The sequence below is a fragment of the Onychomys torridus genome, chromosome 1, assembly GCF_903995425.1.
Source record: "Onychomys torridus chromosome 1, mOncTor1.1, whole genome shotgun sequence".
In the NCBI taxonomy this organism is placed as follows: domain Eukaryota; kingdom Metazoa; phylum Chordata; class Mammalia; order Rodentia; family Cricetidae; genus Onychomys; species Onychomys torridus.
In genome coordinates, this window is record NC_050443.1 from 156,458,195 (window position 1) to 156,485,147 (window position 26,953).

Sequence of the window (26,953 nt, forward strand, 5' to 3'; positions counted from 1 at the left end):
CTTTGTGGTGACATTGTGTTCTCCAATATATTGTGCACCCTAATAAATTTATCTGAGGCCAGAGAACAGAACAGTTGCTAGACAGACATAGAGGCCAGAAAATGGTGGCACACACACCTTTAATCCTAGCATTCTGGAGGCAGAAATCCATCCGGATCTCTGAGTTCAAAGCCACACTGGAAACAGCCAGGCATGGTGACACACGCCTTTAATCCCAGGAAGTGATGGCAGGAAGCAGAAAGATATATAAGGCATGAGGACCAGAAACTAGAGCTGGTTAAGCTTTCAGGCTTTTAGCAACAGTTCAGCTCAGATTCATTCTGGATGAGGACTCAGAGGCTTCCAGTTTGAGGAAACAAGACCAAGGAATTGGCAAGGTGAGGTTAGCTATGACTTGTTCTGTTTCTCTGACCTTTCATTGTTCACCCTAATACCTGGCTCATGGTTTGTTTTTATAAATAAGATCTTTTAAGATTCATGTTACAGCTCTTCCTCACATCCTTTCCACCCAAAGGGTCTGTTTGGGCACTCTGTTCTAGCCAGGTACAGTAGAATATGTGGTGGTCAGTCTTGATTTAGAACTTGACTGGATTATCAAACCTAGAAGACTGGTCACGCCTCTGGGTATTTCTTTGTATTTCCAGAGACAATAGATCATCAGGTCTTGGATATAAGTACTGGATTATCCCTTGCTGAGTTTATCTCATGATGACGGCATAATCAGGAGTTGGTGACAGTAGGTGCTGGAGGAAGCAGTTCCCAGGGACTGTGAGATCCTGGCCTCTTTCTCTGTTTCCCCCTTTCTGCTGTCTGTCCACAATGAAGAAGGCCCTCAACACACTCCTTCTCTGATGCTCTTCTGTCCAGTTTGCCCTGGACTATACAACCATGGGACCAAACCCACAGAAATAGTGAGCTAAACAAATCCTTCTGCCCTGAAGCTGTCTAGGTCTTGTAGTTTTGGTTGGAGTGCCAAAGGTTGATACACCTATTAATATCTCAATGGCTGAAGCAAGCTTCATTATCTTCCTAGGGCTGTCATGGATATATCAAGGGAATGTTGGAGGGACTTACCATGAAGCAAGTCTTTCTTCAATCCTCCCACAGGTAACTCTCAGTGCCCCCAATCCCTTCCAACCCACGCAATGTTCACACTGACATTTACCTCAACAACCAGAAGGTCATCATTTGAAATGGGCTCAAGCTTCTTTTCTGGTGGTTTCTTCTCAAGGAAAGTGGTCAGTTCAACCAAGATCCTACCTCTGTAGGCTACGCCTTCTCCCTGAAAGGCAAGAACACAGGATTGTCCCCATAGGCAGGAACTGCAACAGAAAACCTCTGTCTACCTAATTATGTGCGCATGCGCACACATACTGTTCTCTCCATGGTCCTAACCCCCTAAGTGAACCAGCTAGCATTTTCCACTAACCTAAGTCGTTAATATCTGAAGGAAGAGCCATTTACTTTCAAATAGATTCCAAATGATGCCATGAGATGTTAGGGCAGAAAACAGCCTTATCTTGACTAAGGCCAGAGGTTTTGAAGTCATGCTCTGGGTCTGGAAGAAGTTCCTTAAGCAGGGTGGTGAGGAGAACAGGCTCAATTCCATCTTAATTCATCAGAACAGCCCTGCATTTGTGTGTATTAACTTGGACCTTTTTCTCCTCTTCTCATAATAAAGAAACTGACATGGCAACCAGGCATGTCTCTGAATGGCCAGGAAACAAAGGATGAAGATGCTCTGGGTATGCTAAAATACAAGTCAAGAGTGGATACTCCTCCCACCACACTCAGCAGTGGTTGCCAATAGCATCTGCTGGAGAAAAATGAAAGGTTCCCAATTCCTCACCGTCTTTACTGTTCCCTTCCCAGGACTATTTATAATCTTTTTTTTTTTTTCCGAGTATTTGGGATAATCAAAAGACATTTGGCTTCTACTGTAGTCAAAAGAGAATTCCCCATCAGTGAAATGAAGCTCAAGGACAGCGTGGTGTCTCCACAGTCATGTTACTGCCTATCCTAGGACAGTCATTGGGACAAAGCAGTGCAATGTCGTATTAGGAAGGAAGGCATCACTAGCTGCTGATGGTTTCCATCAATGTAAAATTGAAGACTGGACAAACATGGGTGTACCTCTTACCCCAGTACTTGATTACTTGGTCTCTAGAATCTGTTTCTTTTCTTTCCTTTTTTAGACAGAGTCTTGCTGTGTAGTAGCTCTGGCTGGCCTAGAACTCATTATATAGACCAGGCTGGCATCAAGATCACAGAGATCCTCCTGCCTCTGCCTCCTGAGTGCTGGGATTAAAGGTATGTACTACCATGCCCAGCCTTCTAGGATTCTTTTCTATTCTTTAATTCTAAACCTTAGGAAGTGTAAGACTTCTCTCCTTTAACACTTTATGAGCTGAATGGTAGGTCTGTGTTAAGGGTGGGAAATGTTAGTGTACTTGCATGAGATGTTTATTGCTATTATAAGAAGGAATCCCATTAACCAGTACCTGGTAATCACAGTCTTCATTGAGAAACTAACCTTCCCTGTATTCAGCTCATCATAGGGATCCGGGAATCCCGTGTACTCTCTGGGGCTTCCGTAAAGGTTCAAATAACAAGGTCCAAATGTTGGGACAAAGCCCACCTCTGTCTCTCCTGTATTTGCTGAGACATAAACATCACCATTAGATTTTAGGTCTTTAACATTCAAACCATTGAATAAATATTAGTTATTAGTCAGTTAGGTGAGATGAAGTTTTTCCTCTAGTTTGTGAATTAGCTGTATTAGTGAAAATTATGAATACTGTGGAACCTGCCCTATTTCCATTTTACTATCACTTTAAGATAGTAAACAAAGAAATTGGGATAATTCAGCAAACTTATCTTTATGAAAAGAACTTTATTTAAACAAAAGAATCATAAGTTGGTCTTCACATTTTTTTGCAAGTTTATAACCAACATTAAATATTTTGTCATATTTGGAGTAAAAGATACTGTTTTAAGAAGTTATTTAAATGATGTACCAGATTTACTTAATATTTCCCATAAAGATGTCACTTAACCTTAAGCAGTATAGTAGGTGCTATTAAAAATACACTGAAAATTTTAAATGTATCAATGATTTCCTTATGGTTATAGGACCATCTGATATCCAGAAATATTAAGCAGGTTGCCGTTCACTGCTTCCTCTCTCCGATGATCATCTCATAGGCTCTGTCTCTGCTACTTGGACTCAGCAAGATTACCCCTCAATAAAGGGTACTGAGTGCCATATAAGGAAACAGCCAAATCCAGAGGAAATCATGGTTGACCATGGGGAATACAAGAGCTTTCTTCAGCAGTCTAAATAGTTCCCAAGTGGAAATGGATTTTTCTCCAAAAACAGAGTTAGGAACATTCTTGGACAGTACACAGAGGTCAAATTTGGTTCACTAGTTTGATTTTACGTCTTAACACTCAGTGGAATAGGGCCAGAGTATTCGTTAGGAATAAAGGATTAAAGTAGAGAGTCTTAGGGAAAAAAATTCATATGAGAAGGTTGCTAAAGCCAATGCTTCTCTAACTCAGAGAAACACTAGCATCTTCCTCAAGAGAACTGTGGTGGTCAACATGGAGCAAACTTGCAAAAAATGGCGAGCACTGCACAAACCGAGGGACATGTTATGATATCTCCTATTGGGGAAGCCTGAAAAGTGGAAAGTGCTCGTATATTCCAACCTAGAGATTCACATCAGAAGTGGGGCAAAGGTACATCACACATTAGAATTATTGACTTAGTAGTGCCCCGCATCTCTACCCATTGAACATAAACAGTAACAAAAAATAGTATATCTCACAAACAACTATTTGCAGTAAAGACGCACAGAATGGTGTGCATCAGGATGAAAATATGAAACATGGCACAAGGGCTGGCTATCTAATTTACTTTAAGTTTTTAGCCATGCAGGACAAGCACACACCACTCATGAAACATTCTAACTCTAGGAAAACCGTATTTGAGACACTGAAACATCAAAGAAAAGGTTTTAAGGCAATCAGTTAATACATTCTTAGTAAGATGGCAGTTGATAAGAAAGCTCTAGAAGACAGCAAAATTACAAAGCGTAAACCTGTGTATGATGCAGCCCCAGTTCCCGAAGATGAGAAATCTACGTAGTAAAAATATGATTGGTTAAAAACAAGAGAAACGTGGACAGTATAAAACACACATCGCAAAGTTAAATCGGATTCTGTGCTGAATAAGCTGCTTAGCAACAGCAGCAAATCCCAGCTCACACCCAAATCCCATGAGCCTTTTGAATTCATACTTGTCTTACCAGTTACATGTCAGCTGGCTCAAAGCTTTGGGACAAGCAGTAGAACCAGCACATGTGAATAATCCAAATTCACCAGCCCCAAGGAGCCCACATTTGAGAAGAGCTGGCTCCCCACAGCCACAGGAAGCGGGTGAGTCAATGACACAACATGCTTTTAATAAAACATTTACATGTCGTTAGCTGGGCCCATGGCCAGAAAATGCAAGTTAATTTGGTTTGAGGTAATATAAGCAAACAGCTGTAGTTAACCCTGGATTATGTGATGCAAAGCATGGTTTGTTGCTTTGTGTACATGGAGTCGGGGTTGGGGGAGGCATGGGTTGGGGGAAGGCAGCTCCTTGTTTTGAGACACTGCTACCTGCAAGACCTGTAATAGCAGAAATTCTCAGAGAAGGGGGTTGGAACTGCCTGTAACAACTTCTGGTTTTGATGTTATCATGAAGTAAAATACTTTCACCAGTTTTTCTTGGAACCACTACCTTTAGATATTATTTGGTGACTCCCTAATAAATGGATTGGGTTATTCATTCTCTATACAGATGTGGCCCCTTTTTTAACCACTACTGATTTTCTTTAACCTATAGCAAGTGGGTGCATTCAGGTTGTCCACTCAACAAAAAGGCTCTGGCCATGCATGCCTACTCTTCCTCTGTCTACTTTTCATCTCTACATTCTGTGCTTGTGTTTTCCATTTGAGAAGGGTGATGACATTTACGTTCTGTTCAGAGTTAAGGCAGTGGGTTTTAGAAAAGAGAAAATAAGTAATTCTTATGTTACCGTAACCATTTTAACACTTGTGTTCTGCAGAGAAAGGAGCCACAACTCCATTCCCTTTGCTGAAACTCCAATCATATGTTCCCTTCAGCAGAGAGTGTGCAGAATCTTATTCTGACTTTCAACTGTTCTCTTAAAATAATGCCACGCATGGCTTTCCATTTGACCCCTGCATTTCTGTTTGTTTTCCCTGAGATTCATAATTGCCTTTCTTTCTAACGTCTTAAGATCTGAATCTGGTGCCTTTTTAATCTTATCTCTAGGACCTTCCATCTTCTTGACATTGGTTGGGATTGATACTATTTATTTGTTATTTTATGTGTTTTGCTAGCATGTATATATGTGGATCACATATGTACAGGGCCTGCAGAGGCCTGAAGAGAGCATCAGAGCCCTTGGAATTGGGGTTACAGATGGTTGTGAGCCACCTGAAGGAACTGGGAATCAAACCTGGGTCCTGTGCAATAGCAGTAAGTGCTCTAAATTGCTGGGCTATCTCTCCGTCCCCATATTGATGCTCTTCTTAAAACATAAAGTCGGGCCAAAAGGAAACTCCAGTTTCTCAAGACAAGGTTTTATTCCAAGTTACTTCACTTTACTCAGTATGTTTAATCTACCGGCCCTTGGAAAACGCAGGCTGCAGGTATTACTCCGATTACATTATTTTTTCTCTCTTATCATTTTAACTGCTTTCCTTCTCTTCACTTCAGTCCCTGGATATGCACCAAACCATAGCAACAGGTACAATAATGTGGACACTCTATACTGCCAATAAAGAAAATTCTAAAACAGCTCCTGGCCAAAAGGGTTTGGATGTGAGCAAGAAACGTAAAAATGTTTAAATTGTTATTTGCTTCCATCATTAATCATTTTGCTGTTTATCACTCAAACATCACTGGCATGGATCACTGGACTCACTGTGTTTCTGTGTGGGTGTTGGGGGAGGGGGGAATGAGAGACAGCAAGAGGGGTGCTGAGAGGCTAGGAGGATCGGGGTACTAGGGATTGAGTCCAGTGCCTGGTATTCTCTAGGTACACACTCTCCTGACTAGCCACACTGCCAGCCCTATCTTTCATTCTTATTTTGAGGCAGCGTCTTGTTAGGTCTAGTTGCCTAGGCTAAAGGGAACCTTCCTATGTAGCCCAGACAGGCCCTGAACATGTGATTCTCTTGTCTTAGCCCCCTCTGCAGCCAGGGTTATAGTCCCTTGCCATCAGGTCCAGATACACTTGCCTTTTAAGACATCAAGGCTGTTCCTAGGTGACCACCTCAGTTCATGCTCTCTGTATAAGTACTACTCCCTAACCATGGCACTGCCGGAGCACCTTGGCCTCTTCTTTTCTAGAAGCTTTGAATCCTGTCTTGTTCCGACCCTCAAGAGACTTACCTTCTACTTCTCCTCCAGAAGCAGCAATTTTAGAGAGGTATAGATACGTTGTCCCAACAACATCATTTTTGGTAAGCCGGTCCCTGTGTAAAACAAGAGGTTACACCTTCTGCCTGTGAAGTTACAGCTTCATTTCAATAATCTTTTTGTTGTTGTTGTTGTTGTTGTTGTTGTTTTGGTTTTTTTTGAGACACAGTTTCACTGTGCAACAGCTCTGGCTGCCTTGTAACTCACTCTGTAGACCAGGCTGGCTCTAAATCACAGAAATCTGCCTGCTTCTGCCTCCTGAGTGCTGGCACTAAAGGCGTGTGCCACCACCTTCTAGCTCATTTCAATAATCTTAACAGAAGAGTTAGAAGAATCCTATCCAGTGTCCTCGAGCTTTACTGTACTTAAGGATTGTGTGGAAACTTCCTATGCTCATCCACCCAAGCTCAATTAGGAAGGCCTGGGCTAGTGTCCAGGAGTGTACACACAGCCTGTGAGTCCAATGCTGATGACTTTCCAGCCTCTCTAAAAACCCTGATCCAGTCCGACCGTTCATTCTACTACTATAAAACTGAAGATCCCCAGTGCTGTGAAACTTTTACATTAAAGAGGGGGACATTTTGTCCGCAGCACTCAGCTGTGTGTGGTCACACAGTAAGTGTTGCTCTCCCACACCTAGCCTGTCATCTTGCTGTGGTACCAATAGGACCTTCACATGAAGGTCAGATGCATTGGACCAAAGGAGAAATGTGGGGCTCCCAGGCAGTATGTGAGCTCAACTGTGTCCGGAATCACCAAGTGTCGGTGGGCAAGCCACTGGCCTCTCTGAGCTCCTGTGACCTGACTGTCAAGTGAAGCTGAGAGCAGTCCCTGATGCACAGAGTCACCATGGAGATGACGATGACATTTGCCCATGCTTCTTCCTCAGAGGGCTGAGGGCTGTCATTTGAACACTCCATCCAACAAGAACATTCTATGAGTGGTCTGATGATGGCCAATTGGTTCTGAGAAGTTGGTCTAGGAGGAAGACTTCAATAAACCCCCTCCTTCCTCTTTCCCCCTCTTTTCTTGAGCCCTGTTCTTACTATGTAGCCCAGGATGACCTAGAACTCACAATGCTCCCCAGCCTTTTAAATTCTGGTATCACAGACATGTGCTATCATGTGCCTGACTTAATGAAAAAAATTTTTTTCTTTTTTCTTTTCTTTCTTTCTTTCTTTCTTTCTTTCTTTCTTTCTTTCTTTTTTCCAGAGCTGAGGACTGAACCCAGGACCTTGCGCTTGCTAGGCAAGAGCTCTATCACTGTGCTAAATCCCCAACCCCCGAAAAAAATTTCTTTTGCCCTTAGGTAAGCAATTTTATTGATTTTTCCCTTCTTATAATAACAAAGAATTTTTTTCAGACACTTCGGTGGCTCTTCCTAAATACCAGTCTATTCTCTTTCTGAAACCTATTTTGGACAGCCTAATGGAATTAAAATTCCTAATTTCTTATGTTTGAGCATTTTTGGGTGACTACCTCCCTAATTTTGTTTATGAACAATTGAACCAATACATCCAAAACATTTCTGAGAAGCCTTTTCTATTATTATTATTATTATTATTATTATTATTATTACTACTACTACTACTACTACTACTACTACTACTACTACTACTGTTGTTGTTGCTGCTGTTTTATTGTATTTTTAAAGAACCCCTACCACCCAGTTCCAGGTTCTGCTTTCTTGTGAAAGAATAGCAAATACACCAAATGGTGTGAGTTAGATCACCTAAAGCAATGCTCTCGGCCCCCAAATGCTTAACTCTAATGCTGAATCCAACATGCTGTCAACTCACCAGTCATATACTGTTAGTTTTATTTTCTCACACATGGAGGGAAACTGTTAAAGTGAAACAGAAAAGGGAATTATTTCATTTACTCACTAACTAGTGGAGTCAATATTCTTAGTTTTAATGAAAGAAAACGAAGTCAAACCTTGATCTGAAGATTGACAATTTGATTCCATTCAGGGTTTGCATTTCTCTCAATTATATTTGTGCAAACCTGCAAAAATCACCAAAGAAAAACAGTAGATAGAGCTTTTCATGTGTGTGACTATGATTGTGACTTTAGCTGTCTATTTATTGGTTCTATATTTAGTAACTTGTAAGTCCTTCCTCTGTCACTCCCTCCCTCCCTCTTTCCCTTCCTTCCTCCATCTCCTCTCCCTCCCTCCCTCCCTTCCTTCCCTTTCTCCCCCTCCTCTTTCTTCCTCCTTCCTCTCTATCTTCTTCTCTCCTGACTCTTTTTGTCTTGGTGACAAGGACTGAACCAGGGCTTTGCACATACAGAGCATGGACATCTACACCTTAGGTCTGAACTTCATTTTTTCTGGCCATAACTGTGTAAAAATGACAAGGGTTTGAGTTTAGCATTGGCCTTTGTTTCTCCTGTCCATCAAAAGTTGTTTTTTATCCATGTCTTCAAGTTTTCACTTACTAGATGTCTAACAAGTGAACGTAACAGGAACTGGGGTTACTGGGCATTTATTGTATAGGATTTGATAAGCATTCATGGTTATTAATTAACCAGCCCTTTCAATCCCACTCACCAGCTTCCTGTCTACTCTTGTCTCAGCATTTCCAGTCTCTCAGTTGCTTAGGCTGAAGGTGAGTCAGTGAGACATCCTTCTCACCTTCTCCCCCCATCCCACCCAACCTATCAGTAAATCCTGACATTCTTCCTCACATACTTGACACACTTCCCCAGAAGCATCTGTACTTGACTCCTCACTCCCCTTCCTGCCTCCTGACTCTTATAGCACTCTACTGTGGTCCCCCAGAGTTCCCTTAGAATGAAATTCAGAGCTCTCTCTGCCTCACAAAGCCCTCCATATCCACCCCTGGTGACTGTACATCTCATATTCTCCTTGCTTGCTTTCCTATAGTTGCATAGGCTTTCCTTCCCAGCAAGGATGCTTTCATGGCCTCTCCCACTGCTCCTCTCCCTGCCTGGAAGCCCCTGCTCCTCAGGATCTCTACAAATCCAGGCAGGCCTCTGCTCAAATGTTACTTCGTCCAAGGTGTCCTATCCAGTAACATCACTAACTACCACGCCCCTCCACACACACACATATACACACAGACAAGTGCATACACACATCTATCACTGGCTGTCACTTTGCTTTCTGTGTGGTGCTAAGCACTGACTAAAATCATCCAGTTCTTGTTTGCTTGTTAACTATGTGACAGTTTCATAGGTTCCCCTGAAGTTCACAAATTGAAAACTTAATATCTAAGTTCCTATGTGCATAGTGTTTGGAAGTGGGACTGTCAGAGAAAATTAAAAGTGACGAGGTCATGAGAGTGAGGTTCCCATGATGGCATTAGTAGCTTTGTTAGGAGAAGAAGAGACTTGAACTGTCACATGTACTCTCTCTTGTCATGTGGTCCTTCTGCCACAGTACAATGCAGTAGACGGTCCTTACAAGATGCTGAGCACACATCTGTGCTGTGCTCCTGGACTTTCCAGCCTCAAAGCCACAAGCCACACAGGCTTCTACTCTGCACACTACCCAGTCTTGGGTATGCTGTTGCAACAACAGGAGACAGATTAAGACAGTGAGTGTCTTCTAGGCTCTGTAAGAACTGTGGCTGGCCGTGTGTTCATTTCCACATTCCCAGAATACGAGACAAATTACTTCTTAAACTAATGACCCAACTCAACGATCCTATGAAACCATTAGCACTCACATTTACAGTTTAGGAAATTGAAACTATCGGAGCTAAGTTAGGGAGTGCAGCTGACTGGGGAGAAGAATAAAGTCTGCAGTTCAAATCAGACTTCATCTTATCCCGGGGCAGGGGCTTTCCCACTGCTTCGCCAATGACCCTCCTAGGAAATCCTATCCCGTCACATGTGTTTAGGATTCTTGCATTCATAACTAACTAGCTCCAACACAAAGAAGGTGTTGGCTCTTCATTCCTGTAACCTTCCAGGGCATGCCATTCTATGAATGAAAGTCTCCACCTTTGACCATCTCTGGGGTGGATGTGGTCTCCCCTATACCAAGGGTCTCTGACTTTTCCAGAGGTCTAAGATGAGGCTTCTCTGATCTACTCTCCTGTCTCGACACAGAAGGTGAGAAACCCGACAGCACCCAAGAATCAGGAGTTGGGGTGTCTTTGTAAGCTTGACTGTCCACTTGACTCAGTCTAGAGTCATCTGAGAGGAAAGCCCTTTTCACAAATTACCTAGGTCAAACTGGCATGTGAGAACGTCTGTGGGGGACTGTCTTGGCGGTTAGTTGATGGAGGAGGGCCCAGCCCAGTGGGGCAGCACTGTTCCCTGAGCAGGTGATCCTGGGCTGTGTAGGAAAGCTAGCTAAGCATGAGCCAGGGAACCAGCCAGGGCCTGAGCCAGTAAGCTGTGTTCCTGTGTGGTTTCTGCTTCCAGTTTCTGTGTGAACCTCTGCATGACTGCCCTTAACGATGGGCACTGATCTGGAAGCCGAAACAAACCCTTTCCTTCCCTAGGTGTTTCTAGTCAGAGTATTTTATCTCAGCCACAGAATGATTAATAGATGACTGGGGATTTTGCCCAAGATTACGAGAATAGTTGAAGCTGAGAAATAACTACAATAGTCCAGTGGTAGCTCTCATTATTCTAATCTTCAAAAGGCAGAATTTTCTAATTGAGTCGACTATACTTTTTACTCCCAAAATAAGCCTGTGGAGAAATCCGGCATAGCCAGATTCAAATAACCCATCTCGATCTAGGATGGCCCACTGGCCAGGGGCTACTAACCAAAGATAACCAGGAATTCACCCCCCAAGGAAATCATAGCACTTCAAATGTCTGTTGTAAGAGATGCACACATTTAGACCACATACAAACCTTTTTCCCAGCAAAGGAGACCTCTACAAAAGGGTCCACGAGATTTTTCTTATCTGCACTGCCACCAAATATCTCCTTCACCGTCTGTGAGAAGGCATCATCCACTGGAAAGGAACAGGTCACATGGCAGAAACCAAACGTACTCTCTTCAAACAATGAAGTTAAACATTTCCCCAACACATCAAAAGAGCTTTAAGAACTCTTCTCTGGGGTGGCAAGCATGAGCAGCAGAAACCCTCTTTGTCTAGTGGAAGGGGGAAGGGGGAGTGAGGGAGGAGGAGAGGAAGAACATCTTTTCTCCCTGGAAGTTTTAAAATAGTCAAGAGTGCCTTGAAAAACAAAGTGATAAATTATTATGTTAAAAAGAACTGATCATTCATGAAAGAAGAAATAGAATTCCAGATGTCCATTTGGATAGGGCAAGAAGCAGTTGTCAAACTCAAGCCTTTGTTCAATTCAGAGCTTGTGTATTAGGTTAAAACGATACAGACCCAAATGAGGTTTTAGAGAAATTCAAGAAAAGTCAATATGTTCATAAGTCGGGCAGTTTTCACACATCCTCACACTACAAATGTGGGTGCCTCTGTTTCATCAAACTCCAAAGTGGACAGAAATTAATTGAATGGACCAGTGTAGGAACGACGATGTGAAGCTAAGTTTAATCTATTGAAGACGTTTCTGACGGAAAGATAGTATGGGAATATTCTAGAATCTTTGAAAGGAGGAAAGAGTTCCTAGGAAAAGAAGCAAATCTTGAAGATGTGAATGGTCTGTGCTGCCACCTGGGGACTTGGGAAAGAGTCCTGTGCTGCAGAGTCCAGCAGGGGAGACAGAAATGATGCTGTGTTGGCAGCAGTGATAGTCAGTGGTTGATTCCTACAAGTGAAATCTCTGTAAGTCATTTGCTTTAAAATGGCCAATCTCTCATTAAACATGTCTCATAATAAGGACAGACATAGTTACTGAGACTTGACTATCCTTTGCTCAATACCTCTTAAAATATTTTTTACTTACTTATTGTGCATATATATGTGTATGTAATGTGTGTGTACATGTTTTGTATGTGTGGGTACACACACACCATGACATATGTGTAGAAGTCAGAGGACAACCTTAGGTGTCTAGCTTTATTATCTAAGTTGTGTTTGAGGTGGGGTCTCCTCAGCTGTTTGCTGCTATCTACTGTACTCCAGGGTAGTTGGCCCACCCAGCTTCAGGGACATAACCCTGTCTTGGCATCCCATCTAGCTTTAGGGGAGCTAGGCCTGTACAAACCACCACATCCATCTTTCACCTGGGTTCTGGGGATCTGAAATCAGATCATCCAGCTTGCAGAGCAAGGCACTTTTACCCACTGATCCATCTTCCTGGTCACTGCTCAGCTATATTTAATAGTTCAATAGTAAACACATTTTTTTTTTCAGAATTTTACATTCTCTTTAGGGAAAAAAAAGGTTGATAGGGGCCAGTAACATGTCTCAATAGGTAGAGGCACTTGCCTCCAAGCCCTATAATCTGAATTCAATCCCTGATATCTGTTAGGTCCAAATCAGGCCCCCTAAATGGCAATTCTGGTGATAGTGTCCTAAACAAAAAGATTTGACCACGTAAACAGAAGAGCTATTAGTGGGTAACAGAAGCCTAAAGATGGCTTTCTGTTTACTAGGAGCTTCCCTTAGTCCACCTTCTAGATCACCTACTTTGGGCAAGGGCATCGAGTTCTGGGTCAATCTGAAGAGCTGGAATCAACTCAAAGACCTCACCCTGGTCTCTCTGGCCCCCAAGAGAGAGCCTCGGCAATCTGGTTCCCAATAAGCCTTTCTTTCTACCTGTGGAGCAGTCCAGCTCAGTGGTTTCACTGCACTCTTGCTCACAAGACCCACAAGATGGGAGGAGAGAACAGACTCCTGTAAGTTGTCCTCTGATTTCATGTGTACTCTGGCACATGTACCTATGCCCCTCCCCCAACACACACACACATGCACATGCACTAAATGTAATGGGGGAAAAAAGAAGTTGGAAGTGCTGACTGCTTACTTTTCTCTAGCAGTCTCTAGAAGGAAACAGAACATGGGAGGGAGAAAGGACAGAGCAGAATGATCAAAGGCAGGCACTCAAGAAGGAACATGGATTAGCAATGGCTGCCCAGCAGCTGCTCAGAAAGCCTTCAGTGAGGCCAGATGAATGAAGTAAATCCAAGAAGGCCTTTCAGAGGGGAGCCTACGGGAGGAGCACCCATCAGCATTCAGAGTGAGTCCAACACGCACCATCTCAAAGAGTACTGAAACCCCCACACGTGACTAAGGCAGTACATACTCTGGGGGATGTCTTCGGCTCGGTAGATCTTCAGCAAGAAGGTCACCCACCGGAGGGCTATGCCAGCTGGGAGTAGCAAGTTGCTCTCCACGTCATCACTGTCATTATCACGATCTCGTTTCTCAGGCTATCAGAGACACGCGGTTAAATCACATGTATAAAAAGAAGCATTTCCAAAAGAAATCAAGCTATTGATGCCCAGAACTGCCTCCATTATGATCTCTAATGTCTGGATCTTAAAGGTTCACCCACTAATTTTCCTTCAGCCTTAAAACCTCTACAACACCAATGCTTCAGTGTTTCCACATCCTTTTATAGACTCATGAGCACCCATGTTAAGGAGGTGTGTATATTCCTATGTTCTGGCTTCTCTCTGGCCCACTCCTGTTCCTAGTTTCTAGATTTCTCTGAACTATCACTAACCCTTCAGGTAGAAGGCAGTGATGAGGTAAGGAATCCTTGCACAGAAGATGGGTTCAAGTCTTTCTAACAATGCAAGGCAATTATTAAACACACACACACACATTTCTTGAACTAAACACTTATTCCTGGATGCTGTGTTGCACACTTGCAATCCCATCACATAATAGGTGGAGCAGGAAGACCAGAAGTTCAAAGCTAAGCTTAGCTACATAGCCAGATCTGAGGCTAGCTTGGGCTACATGAGACCCTGACTCAGCACCCCTGTCCTCTAAAAGAAGATTCACAAATGCTAGGGAGCACCAAGAAGGAACCTGAGCTACAGTGGTAATCAGTGAGCAGAAAGGACAGCTTCTTGGAATCAGAAGAACCCTGGGCAAGGGTGACAGTTTGGAGTCTGGGCTCTGTTTTACAGCCTGCTTGCTTAATTCCTTTTTAATAACAGAAGGTAGAGGATGAGGGACTCACAGGGGGTTCATCTCCGGTTCCCAGGACAAACATGCTGACTTTCATGTAACCTTTTGCACCTGAGCTGGCATCTTCTGGATCATTGAGAAGAAGCCATTTCCTCATGATAGCATGGCCTAACATAAAAGAACAAAAGAACAGGGACATTCTAAAGCTGTGCCAGCAGGTCTGTGATTTCAACCAATTCCCTGATCAAGTCCACATAGCAACATCTCACGTGCATTCTCTGCCCACACCTTAGTCCCACCCTCCTATCCTGGTGTGACTCAAGCAAGACTCTTCAAGCTCTGTAACACGTTCACTATTTGATCTGAATAAGATCAAGAGACAATCACAAAACAAAGACATTACCTAATAATGAGTGTTAAAATAAAATAAAAATAGATATCTGTATTAACCTGCTATTATCTATTCTCATTCAGCATCCTCCCCATTATAGAAACAGTGTTTCCTTATTCCTGTGATAGATTTGGGGGGTATGCCTCTATGGAAGAGCTCTTTCCTAGCATTTATGAAGACCTGAACTTAATCCACCATTGAAAAGACATTTCTTCAATCTCTGAGATTTTCTTAAGCTCTAGAATTTTCTTCAGAATTAGGATTTGAGACTTCAAGTTGATAGGAAGGACATTACTTACCAGGTTCATCATACACAAATCCAACATCAATCTGGGGGAAAGTTAAAAGCAAGTTAAACAGATTTTAAAACAAGTCTATTTACTTTAAAGAAAACAGCATTATATTTAGATACAACACCCTTGCTCTTAAATTTCCAAGACTTAAATTTCCACCTCCCCCACTCTGTATCAGCACCATGCCTGGCACAGAAGACTCTTAATGAATCAATGTTGAATGAATGAGCTAGACTTAGGGTTAGACGAGACCATGAAAGCAGGGTGGCCCACATGTCCCAGTTTGCTTGAGACTTCGTTAGTTTCCGCATTGAAAGTATCAGAGAAACTGGGACCATTAATCACCAGGCAGGACATCACCTGGCCCCATCTCGTGTCCAACCTTCTTTCTTCTCCAGTGAACACTAATGTGAACACTAATCTAATCTCTGATTGGACAGTTCCATGATGTCTTTCCACATCTTCATGGTGATGATTCCATTTTGAAGATAAAGCAACTGAGGATCAGAGCGGTTAAGAGATTTCACCCAGGTGACAGGCAGGCAGGGGTATGTCCCGAGGTGTGTCTGACCCGGATCATCCTACAAACATTTTAGTGGCTGAGACTTCTTCCTTCAGAAGGTAGGCTGAGGCGCCCCCGAGAATCGGCCCAGTGAGAACTACTTAAAAAGTGTGGCTTCTCTTGTTCAGTTTCACTTTTCCTTCTCATTTCACTTACAACTGGCTCTGGGGTCACTGGTGAGAACAGCTAGTTGAGGGGCTTCTGGTCAACACCAGGCACACTCTTTCTAACAGTGGCTTTGCTTCCATCCACAGACGGGAGCTGGCAAGGACTCTCAGTGACACACCAAGGCGCATGCTTACGGTGACTTATTTAACTATTAGTGTTATATTTTGAGGGTAGACAAGACCTATGAAACTTTCAGCAAAAACCATGGTGTCTCTGCTCTTTCCCTAGAACCCTAAGATGTCACCAAGATGTATGCCCTGAGGCCTGGCTGTGAGTCAGATTCCTTTTATCAATTCATGTGCCAAAAGTTGGATGCCAGACCAGGTTTTTATTATAAGATCATTTAAGGTTTGTGCAACAGATTCCTTATTATGAGAGTTCTCATCTTTACATAACTGAAAGAAGTATGCTGTTGCTACTCACCTTAAATTCCCCCATCAGGCAATCTGCCCTCAACGAATGGGAATTATAGACCTGGAAGACAGGAGAGAAGTGAGCTGATGGCCTTCATCCAGTGGTCAGTGAGCAGTGTCCTCATGCCCCAGCCTCTTACCCGGATGCTGATGATCTCATCCATGAGTTCGGAAGGTGTGATGTGCACGTTGTAGAAAAATAACTGTCAAACGATACAGAACACATTCAAATATTAGCTGGTGACTCGGGTCTAGAGGGTCTGATGCTGACCGTTTGTCTTCGAGATGACAAACACTTTCAGAATTAGGTATAGCCATGTAGACACATTACCCATTTCTGTATGCCAGCAAAGGAAAACACGAGAAATAACCAATACAAACATTTTACTGAGCCAAGCAAACTTCTTTGTTTAGCACTAGGCATTTCTAGCTAACTAAAGTGGGTCTAGGTTACCCACATCCTCACTTTGACTACAGTAGGTGCTGAAGGCTGGAACGCCCATTGCGTTCACTAATAGTTCTAGTTCTGCCGTTTCTGTCCTGCCTTCAAGGGGAACGTTACCCATTCAAACACAGCACGGCTACTCAGCCAAGCTTCATCACTCCTTCCCCAGCACTTGAGAGGCTGAGGAGGAGGACCGCCGTGGACTGGAAGCCAGTCTGAGCTACATTGTGAGTTCTAGGTAAGCCTGGACCACAATATGAGGATTTTATCTCAAAAAACAAACGAACAACCCCCCCCCCAAGGTTTAGTATCTATTAAAACAAAACTATTTTTACCTAGCTTCTTATTTAGAAATTTGTTAACTGTACAGAGAGTTGTGACAATGGTGAGATCCAACACCACTTTGTCCCCACAGTGGGACATTTGTTCCCTCTTTCTGGGTTTGTTTGTTTTTCTTTTAAGGAGATGGATTTATTATAGTTTTTCCAAACTGGGGGGGAAATAAGTTTCCACTCTGTCTATGGCCATCCTAAAATACACAGAATACCAAAAGACAAAGTCTAATATTTCTTAATTGTTTTGGCTATTTCTTTTCTTGATTTGTTGTTGTTGTTTTGTTTTTGTTTTTTTGAGACAAGTTTTCTCTGTGTCATTCTGGCTATCCAAGAACTCACTTTGTAGACTAGGCTGGCCTTGAACTCACTGAGATCCGCCTGCCTCTGCCTCCCAGCACCTGGTGTGTGTCACCACTGCTTCTTTCTTGATTTTTAACTGAATCATTCCAAAGAAGGTTTTAGATATCATGACAATCTATTCCTTCAAAATACATTAGAGCATGTCTCCCAAGAGCAGGGGCACCTTTTTGTATAATCACATTATTGTTAGCACAGCCCCCAAATAAACACATAAGTAGTCAATTTTCAGATTTTTCTATATATTTCAAAATGAAAATTCGTTGATTTTTTTTTTTAAATCCAGGATCCACACAAAGATCACAGCTGCATCTGGATGCTTATCTCTTCAGTCTCTTTTTATCTAGAACAGTACTATTTTCTTAAGTTTTCTATAGGGACCAGTTGTTTTGTAAAATAGTCTACAACTGGTACATAGTACAGAGTGTTGCACATCTGTAATCCCGGCACTTGAGATGCTGAGGCAAAGAGCTCAGGATCTTCAGCCAGCCTGGGCTACACAGTGAAAGTGAACAACAACAACTCTGTGTGTGTGTGTGTGTGTGTGTGTGTGTGTGTGTGTGTGTATCCACAGTCTGATAGAAGCTGACATATTATCCATGATACAGACACTTGGTTGGCTCTTTTATGTCCTATCAAGACATATGTGTCCTATAAAAAGGGGGAGGGGACTGGGGATATAGATCAGGGTACACCTAGCATGGAGTACACCTAGCATTGAACCTGGTACCACGTACACGCAAGCCAAAGGTATCTATGTCATTTCGTTGTGTTATAGGTAATAATGAGTTAATGACTTGGTTAAGATGATGAATATGAAAACTCTGAGGAAGATGGAGACTCTTGCTGGACTCCCTACAGTAGTTTAGTGAACATAAAGCCTATATTATGAAAGTGTTAACTGACAGGTCTCATGTCTGAAGCTCAAGTCACTGGCATCTGTAGGCATCTATATGCTATTGTCTGTCTTCGACCTAAGAAGAAGAGGTTTGAAGAAATTGGAGTTCCTTATTTCACTTGAACAAGACAAGAGACAGGATGCGGAAACTAGTTTCTGTTTGTGAATGTAGATAGGGAAAAAGACAAAGGCAGACCTGGGGCTGGGATTGGCTGCTGTAGGAAACAAAGAGAGACTAGGAAAGGCCATGCATGAGAGCAGAGTATGAAACTCCTGCCCCAGGAAGCTCAGAGCTGTGTCTCCTCAGCACAGCACAGCTAGCCTCTGCGAGAGAGACTCCGAAATCATTCCTGCCCATACCCAGTTATGGTTTTGTGCTGTCGGAGATGACTGGTAAGGTACTAAGCATCACTGAGTTGTCCCACAGAAGTCAACAGAATGGGCTGTGTTCTCAGTACAAAGAAAAACAAGACCTTGTTTGTTCATGTGGCTTTCTTTTGATAGGAATTATTTTTTGCAGCCAAGCAAAATTCGACACCTCTTAAAATATGGATTGCACAGTGACACAGTCAACGTTCAGAGTCGTTCTGCAATCTAAAAGAGCTAGGGTGGGTGCAGGTGACATCACGTGTTCCATCACCAGGATGAAGGGACCCACAGGGAAACTGTACAAATGCTGGGGCAGTCGGAAATCAATGGAAGCTGGTTAGATGGCTTCGGGCCCATGTGGCTCTGACCTCTCTGTGCTTTACACCGGAGCCCTGTGTTATATTTTCTAGTTCTGAGCCCTGTGCTTCCCTCCTCTGTGACCGTGTAGGACTGACAGGAGGAGGGGGTGAGGACAAACAGGACAGACAGGGTGAGCAGGGCCACACATTCTCCACCCACTCGCCTCATCAAAAAACGGATTGTTTCCTCTCTTGATTCTTGTTCGGTGTGTCTGGCCACAGATGTGGACTTTCACCACGGGCCTTATGTTGTTGCCACTTAACTGTCGGCCCTCGATCACTCTGACACGGATCTGCAAGCACAAAGCAACATTGTTACCGAACCTTCCCGAATGGATTGTGCCAAGGAATCTTCAGGCGTTGCCTCAGCTCTCCCGCTCACAAGGACGGCTAAAACCAAGCAGGCAGTTTTTACTGTACTGAGCCCCTCAGCCTAGAAAGGGGCCCTCTCTGACCATCTCAACATGAGAACTGTGGCTGGGTTTCTCAACCCAGACCGGCTGAGCAGGAGAAAGGGTTCAGGGCTAGCCTGGGAAAAGCAGGGTGGGCTGAGGTCCCGGCACTGTAGCCCTTTGCCTGGTCTTCAAGTGTCTCTGCGATACACTCATGCTGAGAGCTAAGAAAAATGCAACAGCTTCTGGAGCTGCTGTTCTCTGCTAACTAGCTCCCACCTACTAACAGGGAAGGAAGGTCCTAGTTACATCACTCCGAACAGCTTGTTTGCTTTGACTAAACCCTTCGAACTTGTAAGGCATGGGACTCTCCTTTCTGGGTTCATGCTGTTTTATCCCTTTTAGCAGAAGAGCCCTTCCCACAGGAATGGGTCTATCCTGACATCACAGTAGTGGCTGGGTCAGGGGCCGTGGTGACAATAAGTACACAGAGCAGCAGATCCTTCCCACCTGGAAATCCTGTGGCTTGTTGGACAGCATCCGCCGGGTGTTCTTCCCTTTGGTGATCCTCCGAGCAAGCTGAGCCTCTGACAGTGTCCCAGATGGCCCCTTGGGCCCAGGGCCCCTGACCATACCATCTACCCTATCTTCATCTCCTTGGTCTTCATCCTCTTCTTCTGAAATATGGAAGGGGGTCCAGTTAGCAATGGCCCTTAGCCTGCAACTATCTAGCACCCTGGTTCCTGGACGTGTCCTGTAACTGAGGTAGCAGGTGAAGGAGATGCTTTTGGTGGCCCTGAGTGGCAAGCTGGGACTTCAATATAGCTTATTTAAGAACGTGCATTCATAGTGTATTAGGACCTTTGGTCAGATTGCCTTCAAATAGACAGGAGAACATCAGAGAGCACAGGGAGAGGAGGACTGTCTTGGATTGGTTGTGATGTGAGCTCTCATCTCAGGAGCCAGCCTGAGATCAGGGGCTAGAGAGATAAGGAAATGCCATGGAGAACCAAACTTGTAGACACACTTCAAGCCCCCACCCCCTGCTTCTTACGGCAGGTCTTCTTCTAAAGACCAACCCAGGAGCCACATTGGGACCCCTCCTTCTCAGGTTCTTAGTTCATGATTATCCTGATCGCCAAGAGTGCCCTCATGGCAGATTAAAAACTTCCCTTTTCTTGCCAAGTAGCCACAGTGGCCGTGTCCTCCCCCGTCTTCCTGTCTGTTCCTTCAACACTCATCTGCCCCTTCTTCATCCCCCAGCCACTTTACGGATTCGAGGTTAATGTCCCCAGCCTCTGCTGTCTCTATGGTCCTACTCCACAAATGCCCCAACTCCTAAGTACCCCCAGTGGCTCCTTCTCACTGTCACCTTCCTCCTGCCTTCAACCATACACAAACTTTTCTTTCCCTACAGAACCAAAAATCAACTCTGCCCATCTCCTCTCCCCTCTCTTCCTTTCACTAAATCTTTGAAACTTATTGACAAACTTGAACTTTTCATTTCTCAACAGTCAGAAAGGGGATGGGAAGACGGCTCACTCAGCTGAGCACAACCCTAGTGCTGAGGGAACCAGAGCCAGACAGATCCCTGGAGCTCGTTGGCTAAGCAGCCTCGCTGGTTCAGTGAACCTCAGGTTCAATAAGAGACTCCCATCTCAAAGAACAAGGTGAAGAGCAACTGAGGACGACGTCATCAGACCTTGACCTCTAGACACACTCGGGACAAAACTTCAAACTCCTGGTGGTCTATAGAATATAATCTAAGAAAGCCTAAAAGATGAAAAACAGCAGCATTTGTTCAGTCTGCCTTTGGATCCTGAGCCTCTCCCTTCAGGGCTGAAGAACAGGAAGCGTTCCATGAAGGATGAGGGACCCCCCCCACACACACACACCATCCTGCTAAACACACCCTCTGCACAGGTTGTCTCCTTACCAACATGCTAACGCCTGTGCTGGCACAGTACACTAATGAGACCCGGGCATGGATGTGACCCAGAGCCACAAACAATGACTGACTCTGTCATGACCACAAAGCACAATGCCAAGCTAGGAACTGCTGACCGAATGGGTGTAGCATCTTCCCAGCACTCTCCTAACAAAGATCTACAAGCTGGATGGCTTCAAGCAATGTTCTCTGGCAGTTCCAGATACTGGAAGAGAACTCTCCGGTGTTGGCAGAGGCACAGTCCCCATGAAGCCTCTGAGAAAGAGTTCTCCTGCCGCTTCCCACACAGTGGCCCCTAGTGGTTCTTAGTAGCCATGCCTCACTCCAATCGATGCTTGTGGTCATGTGACCTACTCCCTGCATAGATGAGCACCCTTACTTCATCTCCTAAGGACACCAGTCATGGGATGTAGAGTTTGCCATAATCCAGGACAACCTCATCTTAACCAACCACATACACATACTATTTCCAAATGATGGGTTCTGAAATTTCACATACACATGACTTTTCAGGGGACATTACTCAACCCACTAGAGAAGGCATCTCTTGATTCTTCCTGGTTTGCTTAACTACTTCTCTACATGGGCAGCCCCAGTTCACACCACCCACCCCACCTTCCTGCCTGGTGCTCCCTCCATTCCTTCAGTAGTTTCCTAGGCATTGGAGCCTGTGATGTAACATTGTGGTTGCCATGCATGCCCTTCTACCCTTGTCCTCTCGTGCATCACACCCATGTGCTTGTTCAACTCTGGACTTCTTCTCCCTCTGCATCTAGACAGCTCAACCCAGCTGAGAAGGGCACACACCATCTCAACTGGTCTCACAAACCTGAAGAGGATGTCTGGGGTGGCCTGGCTATCTCCAGCATTTCTAAGACAAAGTTTTCTTGTATCTGAGAGGGTTCTCTAAGCCACCAAAGTCACATCAGTTCGTCTTTCCCAACCCCTACCTTTTTGCATTGCTGAGAATATGTGCAGGATAATGCACGAGCTAGTCAGGCATTCTACAACTAAGCTACACTCCCAGCCTCCAACACCCAGCAGTTATTTTTACCTGGAAAGCTTCATTCTCCATTAATGATCCTGCTTATTTCATTGAGATAACAGAGCCTGGATGCAAATATCTCCTTTTTTTTCCAACTATAAATCAACCATTCTACTAACATGTGTGTTCTCCCCTGAAATAACCACGACTCCCAACTTCAGACCAACTACTACATTTAAATAGATCTTATCTCCTCTTGCTAGTTAAAATTGTCTTCAACTACATAGCCAGCGTGGGCTACAGTGGGACCCTGCCTTAAAACAACAACAAATAGAGCTTACTAGTTAGAGACCCTATGTGCTATTTAATCCAGTCTCCTGATGGCACAAGTTATTAGAGGATCAGAGAGATTGACAACCTGAGAATACACCAATGTTCAGAATCAGATCTGCTGATTCATTGCAGCTCGGAGTCTTAGTGTCCCTGTCTAGCTGTGTCCCTGTACAAATGCCACGTTGCTTCTTAACAATAACATACAGTGTTACTTGTCAAATCCTTGTAAGCTTTGATCACCTGAGCCCTTCCCAAATGCTAGTAGCTCTTTATGTAACTCTTATTCTACCAGGGATGTTTCCATTAATACTTGGGACTAGTGCCCCATCATAACACCAGCGACTCAATCGCATGGGTCTCCCCAATTCCTAAAATGAATTTTCTCCTTTCCAGAAACTTAACAGTAACATTTTTGAAGAAAAATGTGCAGTCCTGGTAACAGGGACGGTTTCCTACCCACCACAGAAAAGCCAGCAGTGCTCAGACAGCTTACACTACAGTCACATTAGCCTCTGGCATCCTAACTGTCTCTTTGCCCATGGGTGCCAACCGCTCTGCTCCTTCCAGGCACCCCACTCTTCTCCTCATGCACTTCCCCCACCCAGCAGAACACAGCACAGATGTTACCACATCTGCAGGCCATCCTTTGCCCCCACACTGTTAGGGAGAGAGAGCCTGGCAAGAGGTCCTAGTGTAGGCAGGGCTGCCTAGGGATGGCACTGAGGAAGAGCGCTGGCCCAGTCACCTCCGCCTTCGTGCTAGGGCACACAGACCTTTTCTCCAGGCTCCCACACCACTCATCCTTTCTGCCTAAGCACCCACTTAATCCTTTCTGTTCCCAATAAAAAAGGCTTTTCTAGAATAGTCTCTTCCTCTCCACCCCTTCAGCCAATATTTACCATTTTCTTATTGCCACCATGTTGGCTTTCTTTGCCTATGATATTGATCTGGCTTCTTATAATGAAGTCTGGCTAGATGTCTGTACTGGTCAAGGTAGAATCTTATGATCTTGAAACAAAGGTCATTGTAAACCAGAACATTATCTTCAGAGTAAGGTAAAAAAAATATGATACAGAGGGGCTGGAGAGATGGCTCAGAGGTTAAGAGCACTGATTGCTGCTCTTCCAGAGGTCCTGAGTTCAGTTCCCAGCAATCACATGGTGGCTCACAAGATCTGTTATGAGATCTGACCCCCTCTTCTGGCGTGCAGACATACATGAAGCACTCATATACATACATAAATAAATCTTTAGAAAGAATTATACTAAGAAAAATACAATACGGAACATAAAAAAGGAAGCTTAGAAACACAAAAGGGTAACATAGCAGCAGAAAGTTTAATTACAATATTTCTGGGTTTCCTTTTTTTTTTCTTTGTTGTTGTTAGAAGTTATGTAACTGTGTGCTACTGTAAGATATTCCTTGTCCTTCCATCCCAACTCTTGGATAAATAGCACTAACCGTGTCCCCAAGAAACTTCTGACATGGTTCTGACACACACACACACACACACACACACACACACACACACACACACACACGAGAGTACTGAAGAAAAGTACTTAGCAAACAGTGAGAGAAACACATTTGCCTTTGCTAGCACAGTGTGGATACACTACCTCATAGGCCTATTGGCATAAGGTGACTGGATAAATGTGCAGTAATTTGTTTGGCTCCTTTAAATTTTTTTCATTTTAATTTATGTATTTGGGTGTTTGGCATGTGTATATGTCTGTGCACCATGTTCATTGCAGAGCTTGAGAAGGCCAGAAGAGAATCTCCTGGAACTGGAGTTATGGATCATTGAAAGCCTGCATGTGGGTGCTGGGAATTGAACCCTTGTCCCTGGAAGAGCAGACGGTGCTCTTTAAACACCAAGCCAGCACTCCAGCCCCTGTTTGGCTCCTTTTTGGAGAAGAATGTGTCACATTTGCTGGGCTGTTGTTACTCAGTTTATGACTTCTCTTTCTGCTGACGATGAGCTCCTGTGGCCAAGCCTTGCCTTTCTCATCTCTGCACGCAACGTGTACAGGTATCAGTAACTGTTTTTCTGAAGTAGATCTAATTTAGCTCCAATCAAAAACACTTTATTGTTCATGAAATGATATAAATTTGAAGCTCTGGAGTCAGGCTATGAATGAAGTTTTGCTTTTCTTTAGTTGGGCAAAGTATACATTTAACAGATGGTTCTTTAAAAATAGATGTGAGGTTTTAAAAATAGTTCATTCTGGTAACAGAAATATACACTCCAGCTAGGCTGACTGGCAGAAGGTGAACAAGTTGCCATGGTAACAAGTTTCCAGGCTGCCAAGTCTATAGACTAGCTCAGCCCATGTTTCTGTTATAGGCCCAGCTTCAAAGGCAGTCAGGGAAGGGGATATCTTCGATACAACATACTGTCAATCAATCACCAAAGCATGCATCTCTGAATCTTCTGTCATTTGGACATAAGGACTCATCAAAAGCATTCCTTCAAAGAGAACTCCTACAGAGTTCAGAGTCTTCAACTTGCAGAGGGTCTTCTCTGACCATCTTACCTTTGTGTTGTATTAAGATTTCACATTTCCGTGTAGCACCCACTGTGTGAGTGGATGCCTTTCACAGCACTCATCCTTATCAATAGCTGCTGGCAGATGGATCTTGGGAGAATGAGATTTTTTTTTTCTTTCCTGTGCCTTATGAGGTGTTTTCTGTGATGCTTGCATTTTAATAAGCAGATATTTCTTTTGTATTCAAAAAAGATAACAAGCTAAAATTTCAAAAAAATACCTGAAAAATATCTACATAAGTTAAAGGGAGCAAGGTACAATAATTCTGGGTCAGATGTCCTGTGTTTGCCATTAAGGTGTGTAATAGTAAGACCAACGGTTGTGGTCTTATCTTCTATAGTCCCCGCTGCCCCCCACATACACACACACACACACACACACACACACACACACTCCTTTTCCCTCCTTCTCTCTTCCTTCCCTTTTTATACATCCTCAGAGGAGTGTCTTTCAACCTGAGTCTGAGGCCAGCATTCTGAATGTCACCCCTGACCCAGCCTTGGTGAGGAACCATGTTATATGACAAAGAATACATTTAGATTAATGAATCTTGTCTTTTTTCTAAATCAAGAAAGGTCATATTATACTTATGTTGTCCCCTGCTCTTACACAGCCTGCTCTTTTGCAGTACAGTGCACGGTGATGATCTTTAAAACCCCAATTCAAGGAACCCAAGGGCTGATTCATCTCCACTATAGTCCAGCCTATCAGGCCCATCAGGATTGTGGGAACCTCTATAGGAGACCTGACGTGTGCTTGCCCAGTGTCTGCCATCGAGCTGCAGGGAGGCAGCTGCCTGGGCCTGGGTAGACTCTCCAGTCTACAGTGCTACCAGGACACCAGGCTTCTACAGACGCATCATGCTAAGTATTGAGAAACAACCTCGGTAAAGGGAGCCTTTGGGGAAGGGGTGCGAGGGAGTGCAGGGCACAGGGGGTCAGGTGAGCTTTCTTCTCTGTGAGGGTCGCTCATTTCTAAGGAAGCAGAGAGACCCACTCTGGGGAAACCATATTTGTGCACGGAGTAGTTTGGGCTCCTATGAACAACCTAAGGGGACAAAATCTCCCTCCACCTTAGGTAGTTTAATAAGCAACTTAAGTTGTTCCGGAAGCCTTTCTGTTTCACTGGGACTCATTTTCAGTACCACTGTCATCCCACAGAAAACATCAAGGGAAGTCAAACTCAGCTTTGTGAAAGACTGGGTTGTCTTCTAGACCTTCCCTCTAGCTGAGGCTTAAAGCCCTTCCCAGAGGCCCCCGGCTGCCCCTGTCCAGAGTGACATCTGCTGACAAAATGACTCCAAGAAGTGGCTCGTGCTGAAGGAAACAACTAGAGGACAGAGCGGGTGTTTGGGGGAGGAAAGAAGATCAAGGCTCAGAGAAAGAAAAAAGTCCAAGGGCGGGTGGCTGAGAACACATCCCAGCAATCACACCTTTGTGAGCTGTGACACTGGAAGGAAGCCACTTATGAATCTCACAGCCTGAGACACTGCATCCAGCGGAAATCACAACCCTGAAACAACACCTTAAGGGTGCTGTAGTGTGTGTCCTGGGTGAGCGCGGGGAGAGTGCCCACCATGGGAGCTGTTTCAGCATCCGCTCTACTGGAAGGGCATTTTGTGAACCATTGCACCCATCTGGTGGGCAAGGTGCTATGGGCACTGTAA

The 26,953-nt window shown here is 44.1% G+C and overlaps 1 protein-coding gene and 1 long non-coding RNA gene across 3 annotated transcripts in view; one reads left to right on the forward strand and one right to left on the reverse strand.

The window, feature by feature from the left end:
• Myof (myoferlin) overlaps positions 1-26,953 on the reverse strand; it is a 152,165-nt gene that overhangs the window by 76,116 nt on the left and 49,096 nt on the right. Inside the window, 14 exon segments of the mRNA XM_036168181.1 lie at positions 1,166-1,282; positions 2,534-2,658; positions 4,104-4,142; positions 6,473-6,555; positions 8,299-8,342; positions 8,438-8,506; positions 11,339-11,442; positions 13,655-13,781; positions 14,543-14,658; positions 15,181-15,211; positions 16,328-16,378; positions 16,458-16,520; positions 19,245-19,373; positions 19,983-20,149. Coding sequence (XP_036024074.1) covers positions 1,166-1,282; positions 2,534-2,658; positions 4,104-4,142; positions 6,473-6,555; positions 8,299-8,342; positions 8,438-8,506; positions 11,339-11,442; positions 13,655-13,781; positions 14,543-14,658; positions 15,181-15,211; positions 16,328-16,378; positions 16,458-16,520; positions 19,245-19,373; positions 19,983-20,149 — 1,265 coding nt within the window.
• Positions 4,314-26,953, forward strand: part of LOC118569915 — a 33,358-nt gene continuing 10,718 nt past the window's right edge. The window contains exon 1 of one of the 2 annotated variants that reach the window (XR_004943103.1): positions 4,314-4,440. This is a non-coding gene — a long non-coding RNA (uncharacterized LOC118569915). Of the gene's footprint in view, positions 4,441-24,593; positions 24,771-26,953 lie in introns of those variants that run through there. The other variant, XR_004943104.1, reaches the window with a different exon arrangement.